Here is an 11,619-nt window from a genome sequence, read left to right as displayed (position 1 = left end):
CAGCAAGCGGACCTGACCTAGGGTGGATTTTATATTGGGTTTTTTAGGAATTTGAAAGACGCAACTCTAAATTTGGTTTAATTCGGTTTTAAGGGGGGGATTGTATATATGTTTTGGTTTTAAGTATGTTGTGCGCCGCCCTGAGTCCCGTCGGGAGAAGGGCGGCATATAAATTAAATTAAATAAATAAATAAATAAAATAAATTATTAGTAGTAAAGTATAATTTATAGCTTAACTTAGTTTAGTTACTAATCTAGGGGCGGCTTGTGGATTATTTAGTAAATCTGGTTTAAAGCAAATTATGGTTTAATATACTATGTGAATACAAATGGTATTTATGGAAAAGTACCTCTTGAAGAATGCAGATATTTTAGTTTCTTTTTGTAAACAGTTTTCCTCAAAGTTCCTTTTATTTTATGTACTTTTTACAATTGAAAATACTGCTGTAGCCACTTAGTTTCCAGGTAGGGCATCACTAAATAGTAATGGAAGGATTTAATTTTTGTCTGAACCTCTTTTAGTATTCTGTCGTATGTGATGTGATTTGGAATATGACCATTCTATTAGACATTAAATACCCCTTGGGATATAAATACAGGGAAGAATGTTTTTATAGGAGAGAAAAAAAAGCCCAAATGAAATTTATCTCCCCTGAAGTCTTTAATATTAGACCGAATTGTGATATGCATATTCAAAATATCACTATATATCTCCTGTACAGACTTAAATTTGATCTTGTTTTCAACCTGATAGAAAATGCAGAACAGATGGTGATGCCATCAGATGCTGTTCTAGATTTAATATGTTAATGTTTTAAAAATAGCCATCAGCAGCAGGAAAAGTCTCTAGTACGAACTAAATAATTCTTTTTAGGAGTCCCATCCCGTGGCACTTCTGGGTTGAAAGGATTAGCCACTGACATCACCGTCGCCCTTGTTAATGAGCCCCATTTAATTGGTACCTATTTATCTACTTGCACTTGCATACTTCCAAACTGCTAGGTGATCTGGGACTGTTAAGCTAATACACAATATAGCTCTGTTCATCTGAGGGAAGGAGATCACTGCTGAAAATAAGCTGCAAAAACTTAATTATTCAGTGGTCTTTGGGAAAACTGTGTCCCTGGTAGAATATAGACTTCTCTTTTCCTCCCCTTTTCTCCTTTCCCTTTCATTAGTTTTTTTTTATCCTTATGCAGATATATTAAAAAACTATCCCAAGTTTTTTTGTTTGCGATATCAAGGAATCCCCATTTCATAAATAGAATTCTGCTCAATACATCTCTGGATGTATTGCAATAAAATGAGACCTACAGACGCGTAGTGAGGTTACTATTACTTCAGTCTCCCTGACAAATTTTGTAATTAATACTGAATTTTGCCATTTTCAAGTCCAAAGATGTTATTAAGCTACTAGTACTTTGAATTTAAAATATATTTCCTGAAATTTGCTTAACATTACTGATGGTCAGATTGATTTGACATTAATTTTTTCTTCCTCCATAGGTATTCATATCCATTTTTTGGCAGTGCTGCACCCATTATGACAAATCCTCCTGTGGAAGTAAGAAAAAACATGGAAGTATTTCTTCCACAATCTTACTGTGCATTTGATTTTGCAACTATGCCCCATCAGCTTCAAGATACCTTTTGCAGGTAACTTATGTTCTGAGATATTGTTTTAATAATGGATACATAAATATGTTCACTTTTATGCAAACTGTATGGTATATTGGAACACAATGTTTCTCTGTTAACACAACATGGTGGCCCATATAGCCGTGTCTGTTAACACAACATGGTGGCCCTTATAGCCATGTCAGTTTAATTTTGGCACTTTTTTCTCCTGCTGCTTTAACAGTTTAATGGACATTTGGATTTGTGCTTCTAATCTTGGAGGGAGGAGGTTTTGGTTATTGACATATCAGTACTACTATTCTTTTGGTGCTTTTACTAATATTGTTCATTAGCCCCTTAATTGGTTAAAAGGTCATTCTTGTTTGTAGCCACTAACAAGGCCTTTAAAAAAAAAGATTATTCTTGGGAGCAGCATGTCAGGTAAGGAAATTCATGGTGGAAAAAAGGATTTCATTATATGTCCAGTATTCCAATCTTTGCCTGCTACTGTCATGAAAAGGATTCTGTATTTTATCATGTAGTGACCCAGATTAAACAACTGAAGCCTATAAAACTAGCAACGCTTATTTTAAACTGAATGTACTTTTAGAAAATAATACTTGTCAATTGAAAAAGTAAATATATCAGAGCGTGTTTATGAACACTGATAGCTATTGTGACAATGCAAATATGTTACAATGAGCTTTCAAATATCAATGGAAATGGAATGGAAAAATTAAAATAACAACTGCATTGAAGTTCCAATCTAAAATTGCCTCCTATTTTTAGAATCGTAAATCATAAAATGGCAGATGATGTCTAAAAATATATTGTAGTACTTTGATTTCTTTTAGGATGAATTGCCATATCAATTGGGTAAATCACAAATATGTGTATCTTTAAATTTTCAAGTGATTGTATTTTTAAAGCATTTACTTATGCTTATTTGTTTATATTAAAAGCAAAACAATCTTAATTAATATGTGCTTATTTGTTTATATTAAAAGCTAAACAATTTAATTAAAATAATTTAACTTGTGGGAAAAAATATAGTTGTCTACTGCATTCTTCTGTTCCTCTTCTGTATAACCAGGTTAGAGTACTTATAGTTTGCATCTTAATTCCAAGCAAAGTGACATTTGAAAAATAAAAGATGCATACTTCCACTGAGAAAAATAGACTGACAAAAAAAGTAGTTTCTTGTAAATTACCTATTTTCTTCCTGTATTTCAGGTTACCACTGCTGGTGGAACTGTGGCATAAAGATAAAACAACTAAAGACTTGCTTCTAGGAGTTGCAAGACTCCAGCTTTCAAAGATTTTGGCCATGGAAAAAACACGTTTTCTAGGAGGAAATGGCGAGCAGTGTTGGCGTCAGACCTTCAGTGAAACTATTCCTTTTACAGCCGCACAGGGGTAAATATTTTGAAAAATTGGGATTCCTACAGTAAAGATCAGTGTTTCTAAATCTCAACAACTACGATGAACAGACTTCAGTTTTTAATGTTGGGTGGAGAAATTCTGGGAGTTGAACTCCATACATCTTAAAGTTGCTAAGGTTTAGAAACACTACCATTGACACGTTCTGTATTATACAGGTAGTGCTTGCTTAACAACTTCCTTGCTTAGCAGCTGCTTCAGTTATAAGGGCACTGAAAAATAACTTTACGACCGATCATACTTAAGACTGTTGCAACATCCTTCAGGTAATATGATCGAGATTTGAGCCCTTCACCGTTGGAAGACATTTATAGTTGTCAAAGCGTCCCCAATTGCATGATTGCCATTTGTGTGCTTCATAACTGGCTTCTGACAAGAAGAGTCAATGGAGAAGCCTCCCTTGACTCCCCTCACAACTGCGGGTGATTTGCTCAACCATCACAGAAGTGAAGTTGTAACCTCATTACTGTGACATGATGTCTCACTTAATGACGGTAGTGCTTAGCAATGGAATTGGTGCCAATTGTCATTAAGCAAGGACTGCCTGTAATTAAAATGCAGCATTTAGTTTTATATAGATTAGACTGAAGAGTTTACTTTTCTGTTTTTCTACTTTACAAATCTGTTTTTAATGATGTAATATTTATTAAATTATTTCATTATTTAATACTTATTTGATAACTTAATATAGTGCATTAATACTTTGTACACCTTTTTTCATTTTAGGAGAATTTGAATTCCAAATTGTATTTGATCATTTAGATTTGATATTTCAGTATTGCTAGTAAGATAAATCATGAATCGCCGTGTAGCCAAATATAACAGCCACTAGATGGCACTGCTTCAAATCTAATTAGCTTTAGCCCCTGATGCAGGGAAATATTTTCCTCTATTTTCTAATGTAATTAACGCTAGTTCTCTGCTTAGGTTGGACTATTTCAGATATCCTGTTTATATTTGTTTTTCTTATATCTAGATACTCAATATTTTATTGTACTTGCATAAGGAATTATTAGGTATTAATGAAAATGAGTGGGGAATGTAAACTGTAAATAAAGGTTTTGCCAAGTGAGGATTTCATTTTTTGACACAACCAAAACAATTAAAAGAGCCTATAATTCATCAAGATTTGTCAACCTATATCCATACTTGCAGATTTTACAGGATGTCAAAAAATTTGGTTTGGATTTTTAAACTGGTTTTCCTAATTGTTCAAGAAAAGAAAGAGTAGCTTAAAAGGCTAAGACTTTTATTCTTAAAACATTAGCACTCTTATATGGACTAATTAAATTAGGGTGTCGTGCTATATACAATTGAAGTACATATGGATATATCTTAAGATAAATACTAATAGAATTTGAGGACATACTTGATGTACTATTAAAAGTCTAGCTAATATATAGGATTAATAATCATCATCAGAGTCTCCTATTGGAGCATGGGCCAGCAAATCTAATGCAAAATAATTCTCTGCTTTTTGTTTAAATGTAACACATCTTGCAAATCCTGTTGGTCTTTCAGCATGTACCAAGTTATCTCAATTTTTTAAAAAATCATGTCAAGATGTAAGAACCTGAGCTTTTAGAAGAGTCTGGGAAATTCTGGCAGTCTTAAGAATAGCAATATAAAAGAATGCTTTTTTTAAAAAAAAACATACTTCCAGGATTAAGAGGGAAATCCTGTTTAATGTCAAGATATGATAGCTATGTAGTTTTATAATTGAAAAATGTTTATCTCTCTCTTTTATTGTTTGTGCAAGAACTTTCTTTTATGGCTAAAATGTGTTATTTGCTTTATAGGCCAAGCAACAAGATTGCAGATCTTTCATATATAGTGACTCTAGAAGACTATGGACTTGTGAAAATGCATGAAGTTCTGGTGTCTGATTCTTCTCGGGTAAATGAATATGTTTCATTTCAGGTTGAGAGAGAAAGCATTCCATTAGAAATCATTTGAAAGTATTTATTGTACTCCGTGTTTAGTGTTTAGGTGCTGATGAGCTGCTAGGAGTTCCTAAAGTACAGCCTGAAGTCCATACTGAACCAAGAGAAACACTGGAATATAAAGCAGCACTTGAACTAGAAATGTGGAAGGAGCTACAAGAAGATCTTTTTGAGAATCAGGTTATTTCATAATTTTTGTAGCTGTTAAACTGTGGATTTACTTAGATGAGTGAAAGAAAGAATAACCTCCAGTCCTTTAGCTACATCATACAACTGCATTTGCTGTAATGTTGGGCAAGCACAATGAATGAATACTTCACATGGTTTGGAATTCTTCAATATAAAAAAAAATCAGGCTGATACATAAAAGGTAACCAAGTAGCATAAGCAAAGAGGAAAACATTAGTTGTGGCAATACCCAATGCAAAAGGCAAGTCTAGAAGCAGAAGGCTCTTAATGCAGCCTTCCTACCATGTTTCCTCAAAAATAAGACCTGGTCTTATTTTATTTTTGTTTTTTTGCGTCCAAATGAGGCACCATGTCTTATATTCAGGAGTTGTCTTTTCCACTCATGTCGTGGCATCGGCAACAACAGCCCTGCCCAGCTAGCCCACTTCTTGTGTGGCCAAAGGAGCAGCTTCATTCTGCAGCTGAGAATGGAGCTCTGGTCTGCATTTTACCGTCAGAGGCCTTCCGGAAAGGCCTCTGCAGCCGAAAACTGAGCTAGGAATTGAATCCATAGCTCGGTTCTCTCCATAGCTCAGTTCTCAGCTGCAGAGGCCTTCCAGAAATGCAGGCCGGGGGATGCTGTAGAACAGTGGTTCTCAACCTTTTTAATGCCGCGACCCCTAACCGGTCGTAAGTCGACTAAACTGGTCGTACATCGAGGACTAAACCGGTCATAAGTTGAGGACTAAACCGGTTGTAAGTCGAGGACTACCAAACCGGTCGTAAGTCGAGGACTTTCCCTGCCCGGGAGCGCCACGCATGCGTGGTTCCACCCCCTGCGCCGGCCGAGGCGTAGCTGGCAAGCGGCAGAGACGGAGCAGGCCGACCACCAGCTGGCCCAGCTCAAGGGAGGTAAGGCACCCGCCGGAAAAGGGGAAAAAATGGCGGACAGCCTTGCTTGGCGACCCGTGAAATGGTCGATCAACCCCAAATGGGGTCGTGACCCATAGGTTGAGAACCGCTGCTGTAGAAGATGTGGACCATCAAGAGGCAGGCTGCAATGGTAAGTGGGTGCAGGGCACATGGGGCAGCTCTACCCCCACCCCCACCCCATCCTAGGGCTTATATTTGGTGTAGGGCTTATATTAGGGCCACCCCCAAAAATCAAGCTAGGGCTTATTTTCGGGGTAGGCCTTACTTTCGGGAAAACACGGTATAAACAAAAATCAGAAACATCAAATTGTTCCCAAAGTCTGTCAATACTTAAATGTAGAGTAACTGAAAAGTAGAGGTTAAAAGCACAGAGGAAAGCCAGTGTGGTGTTTTGGTTAAAGTATTGGATTAGGACCTGGGAGAGAGAGAGGTTTAAAGCCACCTTCAGGCATTGTAATTCACTGGGTGATACCACACATCCACCCACCGAAGCAGCAGATTGCGTTTTATAGTATCTGGCAGTGGAATGTGCAGGAATCTGCTTTTTTCAGTATAAAAAGCAATCTGCTGCTTTGGTAGGTGGATGTATGGTGAATCACCCAGTGAATTACAATGTCTCCATCCAACTTATCCTCCAGGATTTGTTGTGGGAAAAATAGAAAATATTCATGCATGTCATGAATATCTCTTAGACAATAAAGCAAGGTACACATTTAATGATTAATTGAACGTAGACATAACCAAGGTGTGGTAAAACAGAGAGATCCATGATTGAGTTCTAGGGTATGAATAAGAGCTTTTTAGGTCACTGATCACGTGATTAATGTGGGGTAAAATTACAAAAACTATTCTTCCAAGAGATAAATAGGCAGAATACATAAAACAAAATGACCACGATAGATATTCAAAAAATGTTTACTTGCTATTGCTTCAGGATTTGACCAGGTTTTAAATTATCTAATTTTAGCTATTCTCATGAAATGCTTAACTAGAGTGGGGATTTAGACGGGCAATTTCTCTTACAGATCATGATTTTCATTATGATATATTGGAAGTCCAGAATATTACTGTTAATGTTTTTATCTAGCTGCTCAGAATCTCCTATTCATGGACTTTCTTATAATATTGCAAAATCTACATATTAAACTAAGTACCAGGAGGAAACCCAGAAAAATACAAATTATATGGTGTACGTGCACAAGTACTTGTCAGTAATGACTCATTAGATTTAGTTTTTCACTTAAAGGAACTATCCATTGGTAATGGGTCTTCAAATATAATGTAAGTATTCGTTGTTATAGCTGATAACTTGGACTGTACATGATATAATAAGTGGAAGCTTTAATGATAGAACTGTGTAAGTTGTCTTTTTATTCAAAATAAAACAAAACAGTGCTTTTTGTAGTTGAAGAAGAAGGAGTTGGCTCATATGCAGGCCCTGGCAGAAGAGTGGAAAAAAAGGGATAGAGAAAGAGAAGCTTTGGTAAAGAAAAAAGTAAGTGCTTTCACTTTAGAATTCTCATATGTCATTGTCTTATGAAACCATTTACCATGATAATCTTTAAATAGGAGCAGTACCAAGAATTTTCTGTAACTGGTAAATTGCATAAAAATACTATAGGTAGCTCATTTTAAAAATAGAATAGAATTTATTACTATTCACATGTTAAGCTGCATTATTTTTTATTCCTCTTAAGTGCATAAAAAGTGTATAAAAATGTCTATTTTCTCTAAACAATAATGGAGGTACAGGGAATCCATTTCATTCATTTTATACAAATGGTTCACCAAGTCTGAAAGACTATTAAATAAGACATACACAGAGTTATAATTTAGGAACTTTTGATTTCTTTTTGATACAGAAATTAAGGTAGTCTGCCATTGTTAGAAAAACAGATAATCTATATTGATACTTCAGAATTCAGTATGTATGGCAGAGCCTAATTGTGCATCTTTAATCATTCATTTTCTTGGGTTTCCGTGGTATTATTAGTTTTCCTCAACAAAGTTCAAAAGCACCAATCCTCTTTCTGTCCTGCTTCTTCAAAAGTTAGAGTATCAAAACTATGAGACATTCAACTAAAAGGACAATATTTAGGCTAATTTTTTAGAAATATTTCAATATTTCCCATTTTGTGTACTTTACTTTCTTCTATATACACCTTAGGTTGCAGAGTATACAGTTTTGGAAGAAAAACTTCAAAAAACTTTAACTGACTTAGAAAAACGTGAAAAACAGCTTGTCAGTGCTGAAACTGAGGTAAATGGATGCCAAACTATGCTGTCCATTGTACAGTACATTAAAAAAAAACCAGCAACAATCATTTTCTCACAGTGATTTCCAGTAATTTTAAGTATTTTTGTGTTATACTTTTTGCCAGCAATATGGATCTGGGTTTTTTTCTTCATAGATCCTTTGAAAATTGGCATAAAATGCCATATTTTATTTTCTATGTGTAACTTTTGCTGATTGACAAGGTATATCTTTGCATACTTTTATCAAATGTTTTAAGACCTATTTCAAGCTCTCTAGATAAAGATAACTGGATAAAGTGATAATGTAGTTTGTTAAAAAAGTTAGTTAAAGAGTTAGCTATATGCAGTGATTTTTGAGAGTACAGAGAAACAAATGGACTCATTTGTAAAGTAATGCCAAATATTAAGTTGCTCAGATATGAATGTGTGTTTTCAAATTGCTTTTATAAAAACTCATTTTAAGCTCCAGCGGTTAAAGAAGGAGCTCCAAACAGAACATGAACGAAATCAGCAGGAAGTTCAAGATACAATACGGCGAGTCAAACAAGAATGTGCACACCAGATTGAGTTGGAAAGGGTGAGAATTAGGCAATTTGAGGAGGACAAGATCCGTGCACAAGAACAAGTACGTGCTGTTTATATTTTCCAACTTAACTAAATTATTCATTAATTCTAGAAATAGATATAAATTTTAAAAGCAAATCTACTAGTGCTCTCAATTCAATTAATAAATGTCTAAATCAGGGGTCTTCAAACCTGGCCCTTTTATGACTTGTGGACTTCGACTCCCAGAATTCCTCATAAAAGGGCCAAGTTTGAAGACCCCTGGTCTAAATTATCTAAGAATGGCATTGCTTACTAAAGCATCCCTTTCTTTAATCCTGAAGATCAACTGTATTTACTTAACACTAGTTTCTCAATTGTTCAGCGTCAGGCTTTGAGAGGACTTGACATTAAAAACCTCACGGAACAGCATTTTTGGATCGATTACATTTTTGGATCGATTACATTTTTGTTTGTTTTGGTCATGTGGATTTTATCCACATTTTTCATTTCCTACAGCTTTCCCATCTGTGTGTGTGTGTGTGTGTGTGTGTGTGTGTGCATATGTGTGTATTGGGAGCTGCCTTGTACATTCTTTGTTTATAGGAATTATTTTTTTCCTAGTCATATGTTGTTTTAAACTTCATTGCAGCCATTCATAAGTAAAGCCGTACATTTTGTTCATATTCAGCAATTAAATTGTTAATATAAAATGTAAGGATAAGACAATACAACATCAGCTGATAGTAACACAAAAAGATAAAGCCAAGCAAAAAGCAGTACATTTTCTCCTCTGCCGCCACTTGAAACAAGAGCAGAGATCCGGCATATTTTCTAAGAAAGAACTTCCACACAAAGACAACGTTAAAAATTGTTTTTAATGGTCAAGCCAAACATCTGGCTGTACTATCCCTAATAGAGACATTAAGTTAACTCCCACATTCTTACCACAACATTTTTATCTTCAAATATTTGCTTCCTTTTTTTTTTTAACATACTAGGGAAGTTTTGAAATTCTCTGATTTGACTTCAAATGTTCTCCAAAAATATATTTAATAGCTTTCTACGTTGTATTGTGAAGCTGGTGTCTTTTTTGTGCATTTGGAGACGGAACATATGCTTTATATGAAAATAAGAAACATCACTACTAGTGCAGAAACTAAACTATAACAGTGGAAGTTAATCAGAACTGAGATTGATAAATAGTTATTAAAGCCATTTTGTATTTAATTATCCTCAGTGTTGTTCTATGCCAGAAAGTCCAATCGCATGTATACACATTAGCCATCACAGAATCTCTAGATTCTGCTGAGTTTAACTTGAAGTTAATTAACTTTCATAAGCAAGGTATATGTATTTTCCCCAAGAATGGTTTTATTCCACCCAGTGATGAGCAAATCAAAGAGATAAATCCATATTACCAAAGAACTGTGTCTGATGCACTTTCTGTTTTCCCTCTAAATCTGTTCTTCTAGAGGACTTCAGAAGTTCTGGAGAAATTTGGGGGGCTATGAGCATATATTATAAATGTAATATCTGTTGTGTTGGCCAAAAAAATGTTCCTCTCAGCTCTGTGTTATGGACCATCCAAGTGTTAAATTCATTCAGATTATTTGTTTCTGAAAACAGCTATACCAGGCAGAAAACAAGCATAAGGCTCTGGAGAAAGAATTTCACCAATATAAGGAGCAACAAAGTAACAGACCGGAAGTCCGAATGCAATCAGAAATAGGCATTCTAACTTTAGAGAAGGTACAGCTATTCAACTTCTAATCCCACCTCCTTTTCAATTGTATTCATTCTGAAAGCACAGCATGCATTAATAGCATTATAACTCATTTAAGAAAAGCAGGAAATCAGTTTTACATTTAACAGCCGCCAAAATGTGGATAAAGCAAAGTAACAGTTACTGTACAGGGAAACAGCCAGTGATAGTATCCCTCTGTAAGCCGTGATTTATTTATTAATGTATTGATGCATTTTTCAAATTATTATTGATAACTACAAAATCATGATTCATTCTAGGTCAAAGCTTTATTTTGATGGCTTAGTACAGAGGTCCCCAACCTTTTGGGCACCAGGGACAGGTTCCATGGAGAGAGGTTTTTCTGCAGACCAGAGGGTGTGTGCTGCCTGCATCTCGCGGATGGGGCTTTGCTTGTTTGTGCGGATCGGTTGCTGGCATGCCGCGGCCTGATACTGGTCCACGGACCGGGGGTTGGGGACCCCTGGCTTAGTATATTAGTACATTAGTACCTTATTAACCTAATATTAACAACATAAGGGCCTAGAAGCTACCAATAGTATAATAGTATACTAATAGTATACCAATAGTATAATTCAGTTTTTCATATCTAAAGCAGAAGTAGGTTTAAGAATGGACTATTTTAGAAGTCCAAATGGCAGTATTACTATAAGAAAGAACTATAATTACTATAAGAAAGAAATCAAAGAGTGTACTATTTTCTGCTAATTTTGAAGGCAGGTAGTCATTTATTACAGAAATATGATCTTTCATATTTTATTTACACAATTTGTATGCCGCCCTTCTCCCCATGGGACTCAGGGCGGCTCACAGCATATTAAAACATCGTACAAAAAAAATTTTCCCCTGCTAAAAACCAATTAAAACCCAAATATTGGTAGCTGTGGCTCTTTAAAATCGTTTAAAAATTGTCCCTATTTAAAACTCACCCTAGGTCAGGCCCGCTTGTTGAAA

The 11,619-nt window shown here is 35.3% G+C and overlaps 1 protein-coding gene across 1 annotated transcript in view; it reads left to right on the top strand.

Annotated features, from left to right (window-relative positions):
* The window catches only part of CEP120 (centrosomal protein 120), a 36,767-nt gene that overhangs the window by 13,828 nt on the left and 11,320 nt on the right, over positions 1 to 11,619 (top strand). The window contains exons 10-17 of the mRNA XM_015821841.1: positions 1,507 to 1,656; positions 2,851 to 3,033; positions 4,857 to 4,953; positions 5,040 to 5,180; positions 7,507 to 7,596; positions 8,269 to 8,361; positions 8,821 to 8,982; positions 10,530 to 10,652. Of these exons, the coding sequence (XP_015677327.1) occupies positions 1,507 to 1,656; positions 2,851 to 3,033; positions 4,857 to 4,953; positions 5,040 to 5,180; positions 7,507 to 7,596; positions 8,269 to 8,361; positions 8,821 to 8,982; positions 10,530 to 10,652 (1,039 nt within the window). The remainder of the gene's footprint in view (positions 1 to 1,506; positions 1,657 to 2,850; positions 3,034 to 4,856; positions 4,954 to 5,039; positions 5,181 to 7,506; positions 7,597 to 8,268; positions 8,362 to 8,820; positions 8,983 to 10,529; positions 10,653 to 11,619) is intronic.

Source organism: Protobothrops mucrosquamatus, unplaced genomic scaffold, assembly GCF_001527695.2.
Source record: "Protobothrops mucrosquamatus isolate PMUCROS unplaced genomic scaffold, P.Mucros_1.0 scaffold1407, whole genome shotgun sequence".
In the NCBI taxonomy this organism is placed as follows: domain Eukaryota; kingdom Metazoa; phylum Chordata; class Lepidosauria; order Squamata; family Viperidae; genus Protobothrops; species Protobothrops mucrosquamatus.
This window is presented reverse-complemented; position numbering and strand designations above follow the sequence as displayed.